The 23750-nt window shown below is 46.4% G+C and overlaps 2 protein-coding genes and 2 non-coding genes across 4 annotated transcripts in view; 1 reads left to right on the top strand and 3 right to left on the bottom strand.

Moving 5' to 3' along the window:
• Window positions 1-11258, top strand: part of GTF2F2 (general transcription factor IIF subunit 2) — an 81377-nt gene extending 70119 nt beyond the window's left edge. Inside the window, exons 8-9 of the mRNA XM_005487322.4 lie at window positions 2267-2410; window positions 6949-11258. Coding sequence (XP_005487379.1) covers window positions 2267-2410; window positions 6949-7068 — 264 coding nt within the window. The 3' untranslated portion in view covers window positions 7069-11258. The remainder of the gene's footprint in view (window positions 1-2266; window positions 2411-6948) is intronic.
• Window positions 11259-16154: 4896 nt separating this feature from the next.
• On the bottom strand, window positions 16155-16290 carry LOC113459328 (small nucleolar RNA SNORA31). The gene has a single exon (XR_003380471.2). It is a non-coding gene; the product is annotated as a small nucleolar RNA SNORA31 (small nucleolar RNA).
• A 660-nt stretch (window positions 16291-16950) lies between these two features.
• TPT1 (tumor protein, translationally-controlled 1) lies at window positions 16951-22093 on the bottom strand. The gene is made up of 6 exons (XM_074535446.1): window positions 21935-22093; window positions 21615-21688; window positions 20782-20972; window positions 19982-20087; window positions 18611-18727; window positions 16951-17172 (listed from the first exon to the last, which is right to left on the bottom strand). Exons 1-6 carry the CDS (start codon window positions 21960-21962, stop codon window positions 17170-17172), a joined length of 519 nt encoding a protein of 172 aa, XP_074391547.1. The 5' UTR covers window positions 21963-22093; the 3' UTR covers window positions 16951-17169.
• Window positions 17238-17367, bottom strand: LOC113459327 (small nucleolar RNA SNORA31). Its single transcript, XR_003380470.2, has one exon. It is a non-coding gene; the product is annotated as a small nucleolar RNA SNORA31 (small nucleolar RNA).
• Window positions 22094-23750: the final 1657 nt, after the last annotated feature.

The raw sequence follows: 23750 nt of genomic DNA, 5'->3' as shown, positions 1-23750 counted from the left end.
ACAGAATTTTAAAGACATCAAATTAGTTTACAGTGTAGGTGCATTCTATTACATGACTATTAAAAAGTGCTTTAAGCCTGCTACATAGAAGATCGTGTTTGCAAAGAAAACAGGAAGGAGAAAAGTGAAAGGCTGCATTGTAACTTGCTGAGAGCAGTGTATTCACAAGGCCAAAAGAAGAAATCAGCAACAGAAGACACCAGGCTTTTTATTTTTTAGCACTTCTCAATGTGCTCTTCTATCAGACAACAGTGGAAACTGTTGCTGAGGTTAGAGGAAAATGCTAGAGTATTGCTAATTAGAGAGTGGGCAGCTGGGGTGCCAGCAGCTAGTAACTTTTCAATAAAGGGAGGGTTTTATACACAGTTTTTTATGTGAGTTGATTTTATACATTAATGAATTAAGAATAGTAGAATATTGACATGGGATTTTTTTAGTAATTGTCTGTTGGATGTCCAGAAGATGCAAATGTTTTGACATGCTAGTGTTTAAGGGAGCGCCAGTGTCATAGGTTTACGTTCCTCTTCTTGTGGTGCAGCAGTTCTGCTGTGGATCCTGGCAACCAAGATGATGTACTGTCAAGCTGCTTTGCTTGGTGTTACACTTTGCTATGTTGCAAAGCTATTACTGTTTTGAAGATTTATTCTTCTTTAAATGCACTGGCTAAAGAGTTAAATAATTACACTAAACTGTATTTGCTGGATAAAAATCAATTGCATGATAGGTTTGTGTGGTGAGATTGTAGCTTTTATAACACTGCATGGAGTTAGAAAAGCAGACAAAGTATTTAGTTATGCACACCCATTTTAGTTTAAAGCAGAAGTAAGAGACTTCAAGCTACAGGTTGGGAGCAATTGCTCTGCATCCAGTTTAATGATGTACATCCATTTCAGAATGTGAAGAAGGTAGTTGGCCGGCTGGAGACCTGGGAGCCACAGCAAAGGTGGCAATATTCTTTAGCCATTTTGGGACAGCTACCAAGAGACAGGCTATTTTCACTCTGAGAGTAGGAGGGAGTTAGCTGGCATGGATACATAGGGAAAAAATGAATTGAGCCATAAAACCAATCTTTCTTCTTAAAAATAAGATCTTTAATATGTAGTAGATCTGTGCATTTTCATTTCTATGTTTTTCATCTGAAGGTCTTCCTTTTGAGAGTCAGATTTGAGCCATCAGAAGCAGAACAACTCCCATACAGCATTACCTCATTTACAGCCAGGCGCGTGTCCCTTATTGATCACATGCATCTTTTCTGCTGTACATTGTGCCGCTATGGATTCACCCACGCAGTTTGCCTGAAAGCACTTGATGATTACATGACTTACACCACCTTCTGGATCACTTTTGTTGGTTCCAAGGAGCTGGCTGGTTTTCTGTTCCAGGGTGGTGTTGGGGGTGGGTGGGGTGATGTGCTGGCAGGTGTCGTGGTTGGTGCTCTCTGGCAACTGGGGTTTGTTTGGGGTGTGCTGGTCTGTGCTTCTGATGATGAATCAGAGGAAGTATTTTTGGAGGTGATAAAAGTTTCTGTGAAGATATATAGTCATCTGGTGCAGATTATAGTGGTTAAGTAATTTTTAATGTACAGTTTGAAGTAGGATGATGTGTGGCAACAAGGGGCCTCTGCCTGCTTAGAAGGTTTGGTTTCTTGGGACTAGTGCAACTTCATGTGTGCCACTCTGGTTTCTCCTGAAGAGAAACCATACAGATCATCAAAGTGTGTCTTTAAAGATTGGTTGTATATTGAATGGAGTTTATACCTTGAGTGCTGCTGCTTCTGGAGAAAATGAGGCAGTGTCCAAGGGCCATTGGGAGCATTCTTTGGGTAGGTGCTTGTTATGATTGTGGTTGTAGCCATGTTAGCCTGTGGATTGTCCCAAGCATGGCAGTTTGGAGGTTGTTTGACATTTGTCATTGTACCTCAGAAGCTGGTACCAACAGAGGTGAAGTGAGAATACAGTCTCAGTTTGGATTTCTATATTATTATTCGTTTTTTTCCCAGGTTTGGGCACCTGCAGGCTCTATTTCTTTTTTTTTTTTTTCCTGGTTAAAGCAGGTACATCTGAGAAGCTTATTGTGCTGAGGACAAAATGCTTAGTTTATGCCCGCAAAAGAATATTTGTACGTTCAAAAGAAAACTTTCCAGATGAAAAGCACTCAGTCATTGAACAGTGTTTTGTTAAATAGAAGAGGTTTTTGTAGCTTAATGTTAAGTACTGGGAATTATACAGCATTACATGTAATGTCTTTAAAACATGTGTTGTAACAGATTGAATATGAGAAGAAGAAGAAAGAAGATGGAAAAAGAGCTCGAGCTGATAAACAACAAGTGTTGGACATGCTTTTTTCAGCCTTTGAGAAACATCAGTATTACAACATTAAAGACCTGGTGGACATAACCAAACAGCCAGTGGTATGTACTGCAAATCTTGTAAATACAACCGTTTTCAGTAGTTACTACTGTGTGTATTTTATATATCTAGAAAAGAGTTTAATATGTATTATAGGCCTTAGAAACTCCTCTCTAAATATGTTTTACAACAAACTGAAATCATCAAGTTTTAAGTTCAGCATTGTAGGACAGTGTAGGATACCAAACATTGTAGTGAGTGTGCTTTTTCTTGACAGAGATGGTTTAAATAACCTAAATGGTCTCTTTTTTTATTTAGGTTTGCTTTTATACTAGGAACCTAATTCTGTAATGCTCTCATGTCTCCCGTGCTACTCCTGTCCTCACTGAAGCCTAGTTCTCTTGGCAGCAGCAGCTTATGTTAGTCTGTGGTTAGCCCTTCCCTCAGCATCTGAGCTTTATTTTGGCACAGCAATAGGGGTTGCTCTTTTTCTATATTTCATGAAATTTGTATTAAATGAAAGGATTATGCATATTAGAAGCTCAGGCATCATGAGATCAGGCTCAATGCCTCCAAAATCACTGGATTTCCTTTACAAATAGGGTAATTTTTAGGTGAAGAGTTTAGGTGGTTGATATTTAGGATTTATTTATTGCTTTTAAACAGTGCTTTGATACACAGACAAGAAAAGCACCAGGACATCTGCCTATGTGATGGTTTTGTTGTCTTGCAGTGCCTCTCAGCCTCTTCATGTATGAACCATAACTTTCCAGTTCTTTTCCTTCTTTCCATGTTCAAGCTTTCCTTAAGCAGACCACGCAAGAGTGGCAGGGTGACAGTGACATGCAAAAGACCTTCAGTGTTTTTGATGTTTTTCACTGCCAACTTCAATATCTATCCTCAACCCAGCTGCAGATTTCAGAAGACTTAAGGGGACTTAATTATGTTTGAGTCTAAATGGAGCAACAATGTCACAGGTTATTAGAGCTAAGGCTGAAAAAAGAATAGTAACAGCTGGATTGTGGAAAAAATACTCTGTAAAAAAAATGAAGATGCTTACTAGTTTTGCTCACTTCACATTTAGAATGAAGTGTATCTCTCTGTCAGAGCCTTTGTATAGGTAAACAATCTGTTTGGTTAGAAGCTGCACAAAGTTGTTACACAAGTAAAATCCATGTAGGTTCACTGTGTTCTAGTGCCTTGAAAGAAACTTGAAAGTTGAGTAACATATCCATGTCTTCCATTCATTTATCTCATGAGTCAGCTCCATATCTGTGCAGCAGAGAAGGTGTGTGGGTCATGGGAGCTGAGAAGGAGGAAGGAATAGGAGGAAGGTATGGAGGAAGTGCAAGAAAATTCTAAGTGGCTTTTATTTTTGGTAAGAGAAGTGTGGCAGTCACTATCTCGATCACTTAGAATGCAAGCTGGTACAGATTTATCTCATCTACCATGACATCAGCTTGCAGTAGACTCCCACTTAAGCCACTGGAGAACTTGAAGTTACAAATAAATTAAGGTACTTTTCTTATGTAATGGTAAATGTCAATAGTAAATTAAACCCTTGCTACAGAATATGTTGCATGTTACACAAGAAGTTGCTGCAGTCTTTATTTGTGTCACAAAATCGCAAAACAAGTATTTTCTGAATGTAATGACTGCTATATTAGGGAAACCTGGATTTATTTGTTTTTCATTCTAATGCAAAATAACAATTTGCAGTAGTAGGCAAATCTTTTCCACCTATCCAGATATAAGTACTGAATGCTCCCTGGAAATATTGCAGTAATTCCAGACTTGGGCTTCATGGCTGAGAATATAATACTGTCTGTGAGAAATCAAATATTTGTGAAGAATGGAAGCAGGATGGAGCCAGTGGCATAAGAACTGTATTTTTAAAAAATTGAGTAGATTGTTTGGATTTTTTCTTCTATTTTAGCTTTAAGTAATGGTTATCCTAAATACAACAGGGTTTGTTTCCTCCTCAAAGTTTCAGAAGTATTTTTAGAGCATGTAAGTTAACTCCTCAGAAGTTTTTATCCCATAATTCCATGATAACATCTCACTTTATGTGGAAAAAATAATGAGGAAAGGTAGAACAGAGCAGAAGATGCTTTAAATACATGAACAGATCACCTACAGATGATTTTCTATGCTAGAATTATATGTACATAAACACACTGGATCCCTTTCTGAGAAAAAATTGTGGCCCCCTGATTAGCAATCACCAGGCTCTAAAATTCAGTATTTGGCATCACAGGGAGTAGTGTGGGGTTTCTCTCCATGGTACAGTGTCAGAGCACTATACTTCAAGATACATAGACCAGCCTGGTGCACTGCAGACCCAGGTGGGAAATTCTGGTTTCTAGAAGGAGAACTGATCCTGCAGGAAAAATCATAGCATGCCCTGAACTCATCTCTTCAAGCCACTTGCTCTCAGGTGCACAGCACAGTGGGATTATCCATGTTTCATAACAGTCTAAAAACTCCAGCAGTTGTCTGTGCACACACAGTGATGTTCAACAATTGTCTAAAAACTCCAGCAGCTCAGTGTTGTCTCTGCACACACAGTGATGTTTTGGGGTTAATGCTCTCAGCTGCCCTCCCTAACACCTCTCCTGCCTGGTCACCCCTGCAGCAGAGATGGGAAGTAAGTGGCAAATGCTCAGCTGCTGCAGTTCACGGTTCCAGCTTGAAGTGCTGTTACTCGTGCCACAGACCTTACCTTGCTGTTTGGTTTGGGTTGGTTTTGTTCCATTTTGTTACACTCTTGGAAGTTTTCCCCTGAGAGAAGCAGAACTGCCTGGGTAATTAGGTCTGAAAAGTAGTTGAAATTAAAAATAGCCTTCACGTAGCTGGGTGGGTGGGTTTGGGTGGGTGCTGTGGAAAGTTCAGCCATAGTGGTTTTACTGTGCCAGAGGCCAGCAGCACCATCTCACCTTGTGACCCAGCTTCCCAGGCAGACTGGATCTGCCAGTTCAGGAACTGCACATCAGTGTACCTCATGGCACTGAGTGCAATTATGGGGGATTTTTTCAGTTCTTTGTCCATGTGAACTGGAGCAGCAGAATTTAACCTTGCAGCCAGGTGTTTCTCCCACCCACTCTGCCATGCTCTGAGGTGTCTGTCGGTGACACTGCCTCGTGTGCAGGCAGTGGGTATGCAGATGTGCACATCTGCACACACCCATGCAGAAATGGCTGTTTCACCTGCTCCCAGCGCCTTCGGCACCGTGCATGGGGCATGGCTGCCGCAGCGAGCGTGTGTCCCGGGTAGCTGAGGGGAACAATGACGTCATCTCTGCAACAGACGAGGTGTGCGAGGGCACACCGCGATCTGCTGCTGCCACCTGCTGGGGTTTGCGTCTGCGCCCCAGAAGGCTGAGGAGCCATCCCTGCACAGTGATGCCCTGCTCAAAGGAAGCACCCTAGCAGACCCTAAGAAGCTGGTTTATATGCACATCCCTGGCAGTCACCTTTCTTACGTGTTGGGCTGCTTTGCATACTTTTAGTGTGTACCTGGAGAGGGAGAGTAAGGATAAGTTTTACTAAAATACACTTATTTTACTGACTGAGACCATATTTTTTGTTCATGTATTTCCTAGCTTTTCCATTTAGCTAAAAGGGAAAGAGTGTAAGGAACACTTAGACAATCAGCCTTTTGTTATTTTCCTGTATCTTCAACATGTATTCGTTGGTTTTAATAGCTTGGAGTACATTGATATTTAGTGGAACGCAGATGCAGAAAATACAAGCATTCCAACAACTCCAGTTCAATATAAGCACTCCAACAGGATTAAATTGCTCAAACTCGAGCAATTATGAATTTAATGTGGAGGTTCTTAAACTGTGGTCTGTAGTTGCCATGACAATCCACTCATCTCAGTCCCAATTAATAATTAAACAAACAAGCAGGCTCTTGTGACTCTTAAGAAAATTACTGGTGTTTATTATAAGGAGTGAAGGAGGGCAATATCAGTGAGTTGTGTTTTGTCAAAGATTATTATACTACTGGCATAATAGCTCTACTTGTTATGGTTTTTTTCTTTCTCTTCCAAGCTTTAATATTTTGAGGTATTAGAAAATTCTCAGACACACACTCAGCTCTCTTCTAAAAATGAGGCCACAATAAAATGCTTAAAGCTTTGCAAAATGGCATGAAAACCAAAAGCTTGAGGCTTTGACAAAGTTTGAATAAGGCAAGGATTTTCAAGATAATCCCAGACCAAACAGGAAGAAAGGTCAAGAGCTTTTAGCTCAATTGGAGGAAATCCAGCAGGAGGAAGATGTGTGACATAATAGTTCCCAAGAGGTGCAGGTAACTTCATTTCAGCAGCCCCTGGAGTACTTGCCTCTCAGAGGGGGTGCCTGGGAGCCATCACCTCTGGGGCTCCTGTGCTCCCTGCTGCATCCCTTGAGGCTTGTGCTAATCCCTGCTGGTGCCTGAGGGTAAAAGTCTGTCCCAGAGTCCTTCCCACACCAGTTAGTGCCCATCAGCCAGCCAGGCTGTCTGCCTCTTAGGAACTGAGTCCGTGCAATGAGCAGGTGTGCAGGAAATGTAGCAATTGCCTGCCCGTTTAATTTGAACTTTTGTTTCCTTTCAGATATACTTGAAAGAAATTTTGAGAGAAATAGGCATCTACAATGTGAAGGGGACCCACAAAAACACATGGGAGCTGAAGCCGGAATACAGACATTACCAAGGAGAAGAAAAGAGTGATTAACAAAATATTTATGATGTAAGAGTGATTGCACACAGGGATCTGTCGTGTTCACAGAGAGGACTGAGCACAGTGCAATTCTGCAAGGATAAAGATAAATTAAAGCAGCTGATACTTTGTAATTTTCTGTAGCTTTTCCCCCCAAGGAATACTTCTTGTATGTTTCTATATATGCTTTGTCTTTTGACAGGAAAAGTTTATAGAATAAATTTGTATTAGATTTATCTTTATTAGAAATCTTCTGAGTTCTCCTCTTACTTTTTCTTCGTAGCTTCATGGCTTTTCCTAGTCTTGATAACTGATGGAAAATGTGTCTTAGAGGAAACCATAACTTTGTGGGTTTGCATTCCAGTGTAACCAGGTTAATACCCTGGGTTCTGCTGGGATCTGTCAGGGCTTTGTCTGGAAGCCTGCAAATGTGCACAACCCTGTGCAGTGTCTGTGTGGAATGGACATGCTGCTCCTCCTGGTATCAGGCTTTAGGAAGAACAGCCACAACCATGGTGCTCATCACAATCCTTAGACTCCCTGGGAACAAACCAATGCAGTTAAAAACCCATAAAGTGAGTGGGAAGATGTCAGTCCCCTCCATGTGATTACTGAGAAAAAATGACATGTCTGTTAGGTACAGGAAGGAACAATTTTCTCTTTTGTTTGGTTTTTATGCTGATATCTATGTTCTGTTTAAGTATATCAATAAAAGTATTATTTTAATTTGTGGCACACAATATTGACTTGAACACATTATGATTTAGGTGGGATAAGTCTGAAGTGTTTGTTCAAAGCATGTTTTTATTGCTGGCTTTGCCACTGGGTTCCTCTGTGGTTTGGCAAAGATTGCTAAATGTGTCTGTGTCTCTATTCCCCCATTTTTTAAATGCACACTGCAAGGGTTATTCCTTCAACATCCTTTTTAGGAGGGAGCAGGGAAGGAACTATTTAATGATATTCTCAAAGCTTTTATGTTAGAGCAAAGAACACAGAGTGGAGATAACCTCATTATTACACCTGTAAATTAAGCAGGTGAGGTTTGATAGCTCAGCTTTCACATTCTCTCATGTCCTTCAGGTGTACGCATCATTGCTGCTCACCCTGATGCCACAGGAGGTCTGTGTGAGAAGCAGACATTCCATTATTGGTCCACTTGGAAGCAGTGAAAGGCTTAGAGAGTGGTCAAATGCTTTCAGAGGTCTGTAAAACCACTCTTATACATAAGTCACACAATTTTGCTCAATTCATTTTTTTCTAGAGTTGTTTGTTTAGGTATCTCTCTACAGCTACACTTTGGGCTGGTGCTCAGCATCCTGTGGCATTAAGTGCCCAGTTCCCAGAGAGGGACTGCTGAAAGTTTTGAAGAGCAGCTCCCATTCCAGGGGGGTGTGTGCTTTCATAAATACTGCCACTGACTCGTGTCTCCTCAGGCTCTACAGCAGGACCCAGCTGGCAGATGGCTGCAGGAGCCATCTGAGGATGCTGAGAGGAACACAGGAAATCAGCCTTTGTGTCTTGCTGGAACACAAAGTGCTCCCGGGCAGTAGCCAGGGCCTGCTCACACTCCTGTCCTCATTGTACAGCTCGAGTCCTCTGTGGGATCTGTGTCCTGTTTCAGCAGGTGAAGCTGAAGCACCCAGCAAGTCTAGGTAAGCTTCTCCATTTTATTGCCCCTCATATGATCCTCTAAAACCATGCAGGGAGATGCCATGCATTCCTGATTAAGTTGTGGTGTAATTCCTTACCACAGGCAGAAATGACTGTGACTTTGCAGAGAGAAATGGTTACCTTGAGTGGAATCTCCAGCAGGAAAGTTTAGGATCTGCTTGTATTTCTGGTTTTATGTGAGCTGGTTCAGAGTTCATCTTCAGTCGAGAGGGACATGATCAGTCAGCATGAAATGCCTGAACATGTAAGTAAAGGAGGTATTTTACTGATCTGCAGAGTGCCTTTGGACAGGGTAAATAAGCTCTGCTCAGGAGTAATGGAAAATGTGCAGAGCACTACGTTTTTTATGGGGTTTATGGTGTTTGCAAAGGGCTGATTTTTTATGGGTATCATTAAAAACGTGTAGAGTGCTAGAAGTAAACAGAAAAAAGAAGCAGTGGGGTTTTCAACCAGTGAGCAACCAGAAAAGCTGAGGAATGCCGAATTGTACTTCTGTGAAGTAGCATCAGTTATAAATAACGAGCAGGACAGTGAGGAAACACCATTTCAAAAATGGAAATGCTGTGTCAGAGTAAACTAAGAAAAGATAACCAGTGGAGAGTCCAGATGCCAGGTAGCTTGTGAGCTACTTTTTGACCTGCTTCCTGTGTGATTTTAAAGTTTTTCTGGCATGTTAGGGAATAATTGTAATTTTACCCTCAAAAGCTGGTACAAAATCCAAGTGGCATGAGAGAAGGGAACAATGAGCCCACAGAGATGCTGATCTAAAGCATGAAAGATGCTCTCCTGTGCTGGCAGCAGGACATGTGCCATGCATTCAAAGACTCTGCTGGCTCCTGCCTGGTGGGAGCATGTGGTAAAGATGAAGGTGGAATTTTTAGGTGCCCTTGGCAGGTCATCATCCAGCCTGCATCTGAGCCATGGGATCTTACAGTACAAACCATTGCAGAGACAGAAGCAGCAAGATAAATATGCTGCTATGATCCCCATATTCTACCTTCTGCAGTAACCCAGGGCACTGCAGGACTAAATTCAAGGCTGGGATAATGACTGAGCATTTGGGAGAACCTCGTTTGGATCCATCACTTAATAACCAGCAAAACCTCTACAGCTCTGCTGTACTTGTTCTGCACAACACCCTTACACAAATGCTGTTGGCAGGATTTCCATCTGCCAGAAGAGAAGAGGAGGCTCGGGGACATTCAGGTCTTATTCCCTGGCCCCCACATTTGGATTAATTTAAACTCTGGACTCACAGCAGTGATGAACAATTCCCTGCTGGTCTTCCCATGTGCTGCTGTCTCTGCTCGATGCTGAACTCTGCTCATGCAGATGTTCTTGAATATTAGCGGTCAAAATGCTGCTTGGTGAGAAGGTCCCACATGAGCAGAAGTTTCTGTGTGCTAAATGCCATTAAATGAGATTAAAAGCATGTCCACTCTCCAGCCTTGCTTGACCTGAACAACCAGTTTGAGTCATTGGAAATTGCATACACAGGAAGCTCGGGCAGTACCAGCAGGGACCTGAGCAGACAGGAGGTGACAGCCACCCCTTTAGAGATCCCCTGCTCACTCAACCTCCCTTCTATTTCCCACCCACCAGGGAAATTCTCCTCCAGAGGACGAGCATCAAAGTAAAACTTGTGTGTTGAGAAAGAACAGTTTAATAACTGAAAATTAGTAAAATACAGTAGTAATGGTAAAAAATTATTAAAATGCTAATAAAAAAGGAAAAACAAGTGATGGACAATACAAGTGCTCATCACCCTCTGACTGATGGCAGAACCCCCCCTTATGGGTAAGTTCCCCCGTTTATATACTGGGCACGGCCTTCTGTGGTGTGGAATATTCTGTGGTGTGGTGAGCCCAGGGCCTTTGTTCTAGCTGTGCTTTCCCCCCACCCTGTTTCTTTTGCATCCCTTCTCACTGGCAGCACATGAGACAACAGAAAAACGTCCTTGACCTAGGGTAAACACGACTTAGCAGAAAAACATCGGTGTGTTACAAACACCACTCCGATTCCAAATCCAAAACACAGCACTGTAACAGCTACCGAGAAGAAATTAACTCAGAAAAGAGCAGGGCCGAAAATCAGGACATGGGGGTACTGGCATGGCATGTGCTGCTGGGGGTGGCTGGCAGGCTGGGGCAGCTGCAGCTGGTGGGTGAAGGGCAGAGTTGAAACACCTTTTTGTGGGCAGCATGAGGAAGCACCAGCAGCTGCAGGCAGTTCTGTGGCTGCAGCAGCACAGCTGCAGGGACAGCAAAGTCATCCCTCTCTACTGCCATGGGAGAGGCCAGGGGCACCCAGCTCGGGTCAGACACAGCTGTAGGTAGAGCAGCCAAACCTCAGCCTTGAACCAGACAACTCCAGTAGCAACACTGGGGTTTTATTAGCTGAGGAGAACAGGAGTACACAGCTTTACATGGTCATTTTTCAACCACTCTGCTACAAGTAATTTGGGAAGCTGATCTTTAAAAAGCTTTCTCAACATTTATGCTCATGGACATTCCCTATTAAAAAAAAAAAATAAACAGCTGGACTGCTTTGTGCCAACACATCTGTCATGGTTTGACCAGGAAGAAGTGGGAATTCTGGGAAGCTGTGGTCAAACCAATGAAGGTTTTGGGTTTCATACTGACACCTGGTGTAGCCAGTGGGGTTTGGACACACCTCCTAGAATACACAGGGGTTAAAAGCAAGGCACTGCCCTGGCACTTCCTCTTTTGGACATCGTCGGGCGAAGAGGTCAGATCTCTTCCCCCCGCCCGGCCCGCTGCTGCTGGGCGGGGGGAGGGGCCGCCATGCCGTAGGCCTGGGGCCTGGACAGAGGTGGGGGTTGAGGGGGCTTTCAAGGATGGAAGGGTGGGGGAGCCCCAAGAGACATCGAGACATCGGGCAGCCAGCCCCCCCCCCCCCCCCCCCCCCCCCCCCGGAGAGAGAGAGAGCCGGCGGCACCGAATGTGATGGCAGCCAGCCAGGAGGAGAAGGGGGGAGGGAGAGCGGCCGGCCGCAGCAGCAGCACGTGTGGGAGTATCATCTCGTCCCAGGACAGACAGAGACTGAAAACTTTTAACCCTTTCTTGCATGATTGGGGCCTTGCAAAAATGCTAATCCTCCTCGAAGCTGAATAAGAAGGGAGATGAGAGATGAGATAAGATAAGGACCTGGCCCGGAGATGTGGAGATGATTGGATGGGGAGAGATGATTTGGAGTGGCCTTTTGGCTGGACTTTTCTCGTGGCTATGGACTCAGTTGTTCCTGTGACACAGACTGCATTTAGGGGGAGGCAGTGCCTCAAAACCAGGAAGGTTCTTCGTGAGGACCCCCCGGCCCCAGGGGGTTGGAAAAATATGGGGGGGACAGATGTCCCAAAAGCAGAGACTGTGCCTTTTTGGAGTGAGACAAGGCATCCTTGAAAGACAACCCTAAAAGCAGCTCTGGCCATGTCTCGGTGGTGAGAGCACTGAGCATGGAAGGAAGACGTCACAAGCGGCAAATGGACTTTCCGGGCGGTGCCGAAGTGACAGGGAAGCACACGAGGTTTTCAGTGTGTTTCCAGGAGAAGCCTATGGAACGAGAAGGACTCCTTTCCTCTTCATGAACTGATGTTTGAGTATACTAAAGTGTCGTGCCGGGCTGGGCAGTTGTTTTGGGAGAATGTATTGGGATTGGGAAAGTCAGGTGGTGGGGGAGGAGGAAAATGGTTTTTTTGTAAGGTTTTCAATTCTTTTTTTTTTTCCTTATAGTCCCTCCCTATTTTCCTGTAGTTTAAGTAATAAAGTGGTCTTTATGTTTAAGTTAGAGCCTGTTTTGCTTATTCCTGGTCACATCTCACAGCAGACACCAGGGTGAGGCATTTTCATGGGGGGGCACTGGCTCTGTGCCAGGCTCAAACCATGACAACATCTGCACCTCACTGAGATAGAAAAAAGAGGTTTGCTCTCCCAAATGCCAGCAGTCCTTCCTTCCTACTGCTGCTGGTTACAGATGGGGAGGTGAATCCCATCTGATAGCTCCCAGGATAAAGTGTGGGCTGCAAAGAAAACAGTGGTTCAGCATTTTATCAATAAAAGTCCAGCTGCTGCCACATTTGGCAATACTGGCATCACACAACCAAAATAGTCTTAAAAATGTCTTCAAGGGTGTTTAGATCCCTTCTGCCTCAGGTGGAAGGTGATGAATGCAGCTCTAGTGGATTAAAATGCCCAGCAGCCATGTGCATCCTCAACAACATCCCACCCACTCCTGCAGAACACACTGGCAGGGTTGCCAGCATTTGCTGGCACTCAAAAAGCTCCCTCAAGCCACCAGCCCTGGCCACAGGCACTTGGCTGTGATCTTTGCACAACAGCTTCCAGCTGCAGCTTCCACCAAAAGGCAGCCAAGACACAGGGACTGCAAACCAGCAAGATTGTGCCCTTGTGAATGGATTTGGTACTGTTTAGGGCAAAAACGTCCAGGCTTGGCTAGGGTTTTTGCCTCCTATGAAGATGTTTATCCCTGAGCTAATGAACATGGGTGTTTAACTGCTGCTCTCCCACTGCCAGCTACAGTGACACAGAGATTTCCTGGTGCAGAGCAAAACATCCCGGCTTACAATGGTAGCAACACCCCAGGGAAGTGGTACAGAGCTAAAGTGCAGATGGAGGTTCAGGAGCAGAGGTAGACATCTTATCTGCTCCAAGTGAGCAGCAGAGTATGAGAAAGCAGAAGTATCTTCATGTGGATACTACTGCTCTTTAATGAAAGCATCCTCCCTGAACATCTGCCCACTGCCAAGACTGAAGTGGGCTGACCTGTGCCAGCTCAACAGCCAGGGACTTGCTTAGGGAAGTAAGCAAATTCCAGCTTTTCCATTTTTTTCCAAATTAAAAAAAGTCTTATTTTATTTGGAAACAACCATGTCCTGTGCTTATTGTAACTGCCTTCTGGCTGTGAGCTAAACTGAGTGAAAAATTCACAAAAAAAGCCCCCAACACCAATCAAACCCAATTGTGTTTCCTACATACTTTCATTTAGAATCTTCCCTTTGCAGGTTCTCCCTCCTTGTGCCAAAGCTGAGGGCTGCACAAGGCGCAAACACCATCACCCACTTGGGCTCCGGCATCCACCCCCAGGTCAGTAGGCAAAGCTGGGCACCCCAGAGGGGCAGTGGGGGACACCAGTGCCTCTCCCAGCACACCAGATGTTCCCTGCACTGCATGAACACCCCCAGGTCTGCACCCCTTCTCCTCAAAGCAGATGGCCAAGCAGCAAAATGGACATTAACATGAGGGTATGGGGCATGGAAAGTGTTTGGGGTTTTTTGCTTGCTTCCAGAGGGCAAAAACAGCATGGATTTGTAGGTGAGATGGCAAAGACAATAATAAGACATTGAGGGCAAAAAGTCAAGGAGACAATGGGACATGTGCCCAGCACAGCAGCTGCTTCCTTCAGCCCAAGGGATCACTCCTTTAACCACAGAAGTCTGAAACTAGAAAGGCAGGTTTGTTTCTCTTTTTAAGCAAATCCACCTTCCTTCTCCTGTCAGAATCCAGCTCCTAGTGGGTGCAGGAGTGGCCTCCTGGCCCACAGAGCCTGAGACCCCAGCCAGCATAAGGGAGGTTTCTACCCAGCTGCTTAACCTGCTCCATGAGGCTCAGGGAAAATGCAATTTGGATCCTTACCAAATCCACTGAAAGTATCTTTCCAGGAATGAGAGATGCAAGCCTGATAAGCACATTCTAAAACAAGACTGAGCGAAGTCTTAAAGCTGTCCTTCAGTTCTGTATTTTAAGCAGCACCAAGCTAATTTGTTATCATGGGGAATTTTATCAATTTAATAACTCCAAAGCTGTTGTCTGAAGCATGAAGACTTTCCTTTCCAAACCACTTCAGCTTTTCAGGCCCAGGAACAAAACAGCTGCTTGAGCTGAAGATGGGCCGGAAGAAGAGGAATTACGCCATGAGGAAATACGCAACTGCCTCCCCAGCACAGAGCTGCGTCATGGACTGTGGGCAAGTGCATTTACCAGCACGGGCTCCCCTCCCAGCATGCAGTGACTCCCAGCTCTCCCTCAGCCTGACTGCACAGCAGGCAGCTACCACAGCAGTGCAGCTGCGACAAGCACTTGGCACTGCCGCAGTCCTTCCCTGCCACACCCTCCCTGGTGCATCTGACAGATGTGATGCTGCAGAGCACCAAAACTTATCCTGAGAAACTGAAGGCAGCAATGCGTGTTTGGGAAGTGCAGTGAGCCCAGCACGAACATTTCACTTGCAGCTCACTGAAGAAACAAACAAAACCCCACATCTCCAGAGCCTTTGAACTGGCATTTCTTAGAGCAAGCTGAAAGGAGTCTTCCCACCAGAGGCGTGCCGAGCAGAAGAGCACACCTGCTTGGAGCACAGGATTCCCTAGTTAGGAATGTTAGCACACAGCAATTAAATACCCCAATGAGCCTGGAGTACAGACAGGATGACACACAATTTGCCATTCAACCAAGCAGCAAAGCTGTGTTCATTGTGCTTTGAAGCACCTGTTTTTCAAAGCAGCTCTCTGTCTGTACGCAGGTGCCACGTGGCAATTTGCTCCAGGCTGGTGCCCAGGGCTCCCAGCCTTGGCAGGAGCAGCCAGCGGGGGGAGGAGTCATTTCCACTCCCACATATCAGCTCCAGAATTTTAAACATTGACTCACAGGAAGTGGGAGTCAGGGCTATAAGGGGCAGCACAGGCATACCAGCACTGCCCTGCCCACACTAACTTTACTCAACTGAGGACTGTTTGCTCTCCCTCTCTTTTAATGTTCTCATTTTTAATGAAGATGCATCAGGAAAGGGGAGAGAACATCCTCACCTGGCCCCATTAAACACATCCTCTGCAAGAAAAAGCACAAGCTGCCTCAGTGGCTTTATCTAGGCTTTGAACTTGCCTCCCAGCCTCAATGGGTGAAGCAGGCTATACCAAAATTGTACCTCATCCACCACAGCTGACTCAAACTCCTTTACTGAAAAGGCTTAAAAACCAAATAAAAAAATTAAAAACCCATATATATAACATTCCCACAGAACTAAAATAGGGTGTATTTAACCAGACAGGAATCTGGGAGATAACTAGGGCAGGCTCCACTCCCTCCTCCAGTCTCTCACTCCTCCCAGCCTTCTGCCACATCTATCTCACCCCTGCAGAACCCCCTTCCACCTCCACCCTGCAGCACCAGGGGCCAAAAATTGACACAAGACAGCAAAGATGTGAAAACCCCAAAGGAGATAAAACAGCAAGTGGGCCATGCCCTCCCCTTTCAGGCACTTTAGCCTCCTATGCCTTTGCCATCACTGCAGCAGGAAAAGTTAATGATTAGCAGTCCAAGGCAACATCCCTGCTCAGGAACAGGGTCAGCAGCAACACACATCCCCTCGATCCAGGTGGGGCTCTGGATCTGGAAGGAATTTGTGTTCCTTTATTCAATCCAAACTGCCACCGGGTCAGACAGGCAGAAAGCGCAAGGAACCTGTTACTGTTGCATCTCTAAAGAGAACCTGAGAAGCAACAGTGTTTGCTCCAGGTCTGTCAAACAGATGCACTCCCTAACAAGGAACACAGCAGGAACATAACTTACAAACACTCAGCTAAGTCCCAAATACAGGCATACACCTGGTTTGAAGGACATCTAGGGCAGAGCTAGGCCATTCCAACATCGCTCTCCAAGAAGCCAAGTACAGAAAAACCACAAATCCTGCAACTTGATTGAATTCTAGGTCATATGCTCCCCAACAGCTGTCAAATTCAAAGTATCACAGCCAAGCTGTGTTGGAAAACTGAGCCATTTCACCTTCTCTCCTCAGTATTCCCATTCAGCCTCCTGCCTTGATCTTGACGACCTACTACAGCTCAATAGAGGCTCAAGTGCTCTTGTCTGACAAAGCAGCTCAGCCAGCATTCAGCTTGAGTAGCACACATTCCATTCTGGGATGTTTTTGTTACTAATTTCTTATCTCTTCCAGACATAAGACTCCGCACAATCACAAAAGATGGTGGTCCACTCCATTATGACATTTCTTGCCTTATTGATATCAACCTGCTTTTGCACTCCAGTGCCACAGGCAAACTGTGAAATCTGTCTGGAAGTAGTCCAGTTGTATTGCTCTAGCACCAGCTGTGCTACTGGCAGCATCAATCCATGGTGCAACCTCTCCTTCAAGTCACCTTGAGAGACACATCAGACCAAAAGACATCACCTAGAATGGGTTTAAATGAGTTTTATTTTAGACAACCTACATGATAGATGTTTTTTTGTTTTTTTAAACAATGCCTCCACTCCAAATCAGGGTCAAAATAAGTGAATAAAGCTCAAGATGACATCAGTCCAGCTAGACATTGCTGATTCCTGGTGTTGTGCCGATGAAGAAGAAACAGCAGCCAGCTATGAAGACAAGTGATCCAAAACCATACTGTTTGATTTGTTACTGAAACAAGAGTAGCAAGTGTTAGTTAAAGGTCATGACATTATCAGCACATTTCTGTAACTTGTTTGTGTATTCCCTAATTCAATCTGGGCTGCCACAGTCAGGCAGGCAGAAAGCACAAGGAAGTTATTTTTGCATCTTAGTGCAAACCAGGGAGCAACAGGAAAAGTGCTCATGGTCTATCAGAGGATGCTGATCATTTTTACAATTGTACAGAGCAACTGGCACCCACCAGCTGCTAAACAAGCCAGGCTGAGCACTCATTCACACCCTTCCTGCTTGACACACCAAGGTTCATGTTTCCCCTCAAGCACATCCTAAACAAGTACCAGAGCTTACAATGTACCCAGCTGTCTCTGGGTATATTCTAAGAAGAAAGCTGCACCAAGAAGCTGAAGCAGGTTTTACTGCACATGGGAACACCTTGCTACTCTTCTTTTACTCCACCTTGAAGTAGGTGGAGTTATCTAAACAACGCATCCAAAAGGTGTGCCCCCATAGAGGAATGTCTCCCCATAGAGGAGATGCACAGAAGCTTCTGCTCCCAGGAGGTGCCCTGCAGGTGATCACCTGTTCCAGGGCCAGAACAGACATCCCCCCTCATCAGGCTGTGGGAGGTGCTGTGTCTGTCTGGCCAACTGAAGTGTTCCTTTAATTGGGCTACTGCTGCACACCAGAATCTGGCTCATCTTTACATGACTTGCATACCAGAAAGCCTGTGAGAGGCTTTACAGATAAATTTAGCTGTCTATATACAGACTTCACAAGTCCACAATGGGCAAGGCAACTGTTGACCCCACACTGCAGTCAATTCCACAGGTCTCCAAGCAAACCAAAACCTCACAAGTGTTGAGATCCAAATACTATCTTGTGGGCAACCACATTCTAGACCATAGGAGCAGACCACAGGAGCTCAGGTAGTTGGGAGATTCCAGATAGAAAAAAAAAGGTTAAGTACCTGGTCAAATAATACTGTATTCTCAAATTTAGGGCAATATTTAAACTGACAGTTCTTGTATAAGGGCATCAGGTTAAGTGAAAGAAGACAGAATATGACCATGCAAGGTACTTCACAGTTAACTCCCAGAAAAGAGATCCAAAGTAGAAGTGCTCCATTTCAGAGGACCTGCTCTTTAATCTAATGGTTTAAACCCATTCCTAATTACAAGCATCTCACCAGGGCCATCCCTTCTGCATTTCTTGGCCATAAGTCACCATGAATCACAGCAGTGATATACATCCCCTTTTAGTACAACTGAATAGTACTCAAAAGTTTCAGGCATTTTGTATAATATTAAGGCACCAATCAGGCTGTACTTGCACAATACCTAAAGTTTTCAAACTGGCAGCTACTGTTCAACAGGGATACAGGAGAACAAAAGATGAAGGAGCTCACCATGTACTTGGGCACATTAACCCAGTTCAGTTCAGTACTTACACATTTCTCGATTTCTAAGCCGTCCTTAAAGAAAATCATATATGGGGTCACACCATCCTCACGGAAATCCAGGAGAGCCACCATTCCATCTGGATTCATGTTCTCCCCTACAAAGAACTTCAGAGGAATGTGTCTCTAAGACATTTAATTGGCTAATGCCAGGAGAAAATGCCTTTTTATACAATACTTTTGTATAAACAATGCAACATCACCAAGCTCAGTTTAAAAGTCTCCCTGACCAGCCACAGGGATTTTCCTTCTCTGCAGCTTGTCAATCTTAGTGCTACCATGGCTGATATACCAGAAGAAAGGGATGCTATCCAGAGGGACCTTGACAGGCTGGAGAGGTGGGTCCATGGAAACCTTGTGATGTACAACAAACCAAGTGCAATGCCCTATACCTGGGTCAGGGCAAGCTGAAGCACAAATACATGCAGGGCTTGGGAACGGACTGACAGCAACTCTCGGGAGAAAGACTTGGGGGTGTTGGGTGACACCCAGCACTGTGAGCTTGCAGCCCAGAAACCCAAATGTCCAAAGAGGAGTGACCAGCAGGTCAAGGGACATGATTTCGTTCCTCTGCTCTGCTAAGCCCTCGCCCAGAGTGCTGCATCCAGCTCTGGAGCTGGGATCTCAACACAAGAAGGATGTGGATCTGCTGGACCAAGCCTAGGTAGGCCACTGAGATGGTCAGAGGCCTGGAGCACCTCTCCTATAAGGACAGACTGAGGAAGTTGGGGCTGTTCACCCCTAGAGGCTCCAGGGAGACCTTACAGCACCCAGTATGTAAAAGGGGCTACAAAAAGGAAATTACTTTGAAACTCTAAAGAGGACAGATTTAGATGATATATTAGGAAGAAATTCTTCACTGCAGCACTGGTGAGAGACTGGCACAGACTGACCAGAGAAGCTGTGCATGCCCCATCCCTGGCAGCGTTTGAGGCCAGCTTGGATGGGGCTCTGAGCTACCGGGTCTAGTGCAAGGCATCCCTGTCCATGGCAGGGAATTGGAACTCGATGATGCTTTTCAACCCAACACCTTCTGTGATTCAATAATTTTACCTTGATGCTATGAACAGAGCAAGAGACAGCAGGGGCCAAAGTTATCTACCTTCCAAGTCCAACTACACAGTCCCTGAATCACCATAACAACAAATGTAGCTAACTACAAGCATTACCAGCTGAAATGAGACCACCAAACAGCTAACAGTCTTTGGCTGTTTCTCCTGCCTGACTCTCAGGGCCCCTATTACTCTCAAAGACTGTCAAGTTAGCATCCCCACAACAGGAGCCATCAAAGTTCTCAACAAGCTGTTCAGCAGATGAACCAATCACAGCTTATCAATACTGCTGTAAGGAGACTTAACTTACCTGGTAGTTTTTGAAGTTGGCAAGGATGTGTTTGATTTGTTCTGCAGCCCCAGTCATGAAAGGCTTTACTCTCTCTGGCTTGTGTTCCTCAAGTCTGGCTTTGATTCTGGAAGGACAAAGAAAAAATGCTCTGAAAACATGTTCTAGTTTAATATCTTCATTGTCTGGCAGGCTGTCATAACTCCCTTTCCCCCCACTTCCTCTCAAAGCCCCCAAATTTTAACTTAGTTTTTTAAAGTGAAATCACAGAACAGTACCTGCCACTCCTACCAAGGTTATTTTACAACCAGGCTAGTGATAGGCAAAAATCAGCAAGCCCTTTCCACAGCACCAGGAGTATCACCCACCCATATCACAAAGCTTTTTCACTTTCAGTATTAACCCCACTGAACACCAACCAACAGCTGTTACACCATGAACTAGCAAAAAGACCCATTCACACAGTTTTTAGCTGTTTACGCTGCCACTCTAGAAAAGCTTCAGAAGCTTTTCTTTACCACCTCAGTTTCTCCAAATGAAGGTCTGGCATGGAGAAATAGCAAACAGCAAAGCTACAAATAAGATCCAAAGCACATGATCAGTTCCTCTACCTCAGCCAAAAAATAAACACAGATATTCCATCCCCCATTCTTTAGAGCCCCAGTTCCGCCAAGCATTAAGACATTACTCAAGTTCACAGCCAGTTTCACACCCGTATCAGAATGAACACCTGATAGGAATAAATCCAATGCTGTTTTTACAACCTCAAGCACACAAAACCCCTGCAGTCCAACTGAAAGGAAAGGCCTGCCAACACTTACGCTTTCATGTAATCCTTGATGTACTTCTTGTAGGATTCTTTTGTGAAGCTGGTCTCCTGAAGGTGGTGGTTAATTACTATGTCAACACCAGTTATGACCGTGGCTTCTGTTCCATCTCCCTCAGGACCTTCAGCAGAGGCATTGCCACCAATTAGAGAGTCATCAATTTGACCCTCTGTCCTGGTGACCATCTAGATTTAGAGACATCAAAAAACTTAACGGCTCTGCAAAAAACCTTAGCACTACCGCTCTTACACTCCTATGACCTGACAGCAGGGCACAACTTGAGAGACATAGTTCAGTGCAAGGAACCTGGCTGCAGTTTGAGCACTAATTTCCCAGTGACAGGAAAAGAGGGAACGGTTAAAATTGAAAGACAGTAGGTTCAGATTAGATATTGGATAGAAAGTCTTTACGTGGGAGGCACTAGCAAAGGCTGCCCAGGGAACCCATGGATGGCCCACCTCTGGAACTGTTCAAGGCCAGGCTGGATGGGGCTTTGAGCAACCTGGTCTAGTGAGTCCTTGCCTATGGCAAGGAGGCTGGAACTAGATGATCTCCAAGGTGCATTCCAACCCAAAGCGTTCTATGATTCTATGACTGCCAAGCACGACTCCCGCACGGTGCACAGCCGAAGCTCCATTACACTCCAGCCTGGCTGACTCGGGCTCTCTCAGGCACCATCTACGGCAGCACGGGGCACTGGGCCAAGGTGAGTCTTCTCTCTTTCCCTGCTCGGGCTCTTCGCAAGGAGGCCACCCCCACTCCCACCGGCCGTGAGTCACCGCGGCAACCCTTCCTCCCTCCCTCCTTCGGGGCGGGCGGGCACTCACCTTCCCCTCCACTTCCAGGCACAGGCCGTCCGCCACCTCCCGGATCTTGTAGATGTCCGAGAACATCTCATCCTCTGCAGGGACAGAGAAACGCCTATACACACCCAGCCGCGTCAGCCTCCGCCTCCCGGCACCCACCACTTTCCCCCATCGCTCCCGCCCCCGGGCTCCGCGCCCCCCCCCGCCCCGGCCCAGCCCCGCACATGCGCGCCGGCACCGCCGGGCCCAGCGCTCGGGCCCGGGCCGCGCTTCCCCCCCCCGCTCCGAGTGCCGGCCCGGCCGCCCCTCCCGGCCGCGCCGCCCCCCCTCCGCGGCCTTACGGCTGATGCAGTCCCGGTAGATGATCATGGCGGCGGCGGGGGGCGGCGGGGGCGCAGGGTCTTAGCGCAGCGACCCGGGCGCGGGGCGGGAGCGGGGCGGAAAGGGCCGAGTCAGCGCCTGCCGGGGCTCATATAGCGGGCACGGCCCCGCGCGTCACCGCGCACGCGCACTGCGCGCCGCCCCGCCCCTCCGCCAGCGGCGCCCCCGCGCGGCCGCGTCCGGAACCGCCGCGCGAGGGAGGCGCGAGCGTGGGGTTCCCGGCGCGCGGGCCGGGGCAGCGCCACAGCGGGCACCGGCACCCGCACCGGCACCCGCACCTGCCCCGGAGCTGTCAGTGCGCCGAGGCCTCCCCTCCGCCTCTGCAGGATCAACTCACCCAGCGACCTCATACGGCTTCCCCTCAGAGCCCTTCACCATTGTCACTGCCCTCCTTTGGACGCTCTAATAGCTCCATGTCTTCCTTGCGTTGTGGCGTCCAGCACTCGAGGTGAGGCTGCCCCAGCTCAGAGCAGAGCGGGACAATCCCCTCCCTTGCCCGTCTGGCCGTGCTGTGCCTGATGGCCCCCAGGACAGGGCTGGCCCTCTGTGTGCCAGGGCTCTGCTCAGATTCACCTGCCAAACGGCGAGCGGGGTTTCATCCCTCCCGAGTCGGAGGGGCAGGGCTGGCAGCGACCTCTGGAGAGCACCCAGTCCTGGCCCGTGCCAGAGCAGGGCTGTGCCTCTCCCTCATTGCCGGTGGTTGCATTTTATGGGTTTCAACACCAATTTTCCTCTTGCTGCTAATCTTTTAAGCTCTCAGTAACACATTTCTTTTTGTCTAACTTCTTATGAGGTGTCCGGGATGTGTGATCACTGGCTCTTTTCTCATTACTCAGAGTCACTGAGCTGGGGCGATCACATTTTCACTTTCTTTTGCCAGTTGGTGCAAGATGGTACAGGTTTTGGGCACATCTAGGCATCCTTTCTTTTTCCTCTTTTTTTTTTTTTTCAGAGAGGCAATTATGTATATCCACTCTTTTTTCCTTGTCTTGTATTAGGAAGCATCTTTGCACCCACATGTTCCAAACTAGCCTCCAGTTTAACACAGGCAGCCTGGTAAATCCACACACTGACTTTCCAAGGAGAAGTGCACCCAGCTTTTCCCAAGCCCCCCGGGGAAGCACTGCTGTCCCCGTGTCCCACCACAGCCAGGGTGTCCCCTCCATGGGCAGCCTGACAGGGATGTGTCTGTGTGAGCTCTCCTGGCACTTCCCGCTGCTGCCTCCTCACCATCATCCTCACACGCTGCTGAGGGGCTCTGGACCTTGCAAGGGCTATGACACAGGGACACAGAAACTCATTCTGTTATACATTTGCTCTGCTGGGTACTGGATCTCCTACAAATAAGTGATGTGTTGAAAACATTTATAGGGAAATAAGTAGGAAGCTATGGAACTCTTACCTGTTATTACTCCCTCAGGGAAATTGAGTTGGGGATGTTCAGAGGCACTGCTTATGCACTCGTGAAAGGGCTGGCTGGGACAGGTATATTTTTATTATTTTTCTTATAAGGACAAGTGAGATTTAGCCCAGTAGTCAGGGTCGAGATAAAAGACAGAAGGGCAGTTGTGCCTAGACCTCTTTTTCCCCCTTTGGACTTACTTTTCTGCAGCAGCCTGTCAAGCTGAAGCAAATCTAGACCTCACTTGAACTCTGATTCTTAAGAGACATTAATAAAATACCTTCAAAAGACATCATGGGACCTGAAACGCTTAATGCTGCTAATGATCCTGGACTTGGCAGAGACATCAGGGCACAGGACACAATTCCCTGTCC

This window comes from Zonotrichia albicollis, chromosome 2 (genome assembly GCF_047830755.1).
Source record: "Zonotrichia albicollis isolate bZonAlb1 chromosome 2, bZonAlb1.hap1, whole genome shotgun sequence".
Classification (NCBI taxonomy): Eukaryota; Metazoa; Chordata; class Aves; order Passeriformes; family Passerellidae; genus Zonotrichia; species Zonotrichia albicollis.
This window is presented reverse-complemented; position numbering and strand designations above follow the sequence as displayed.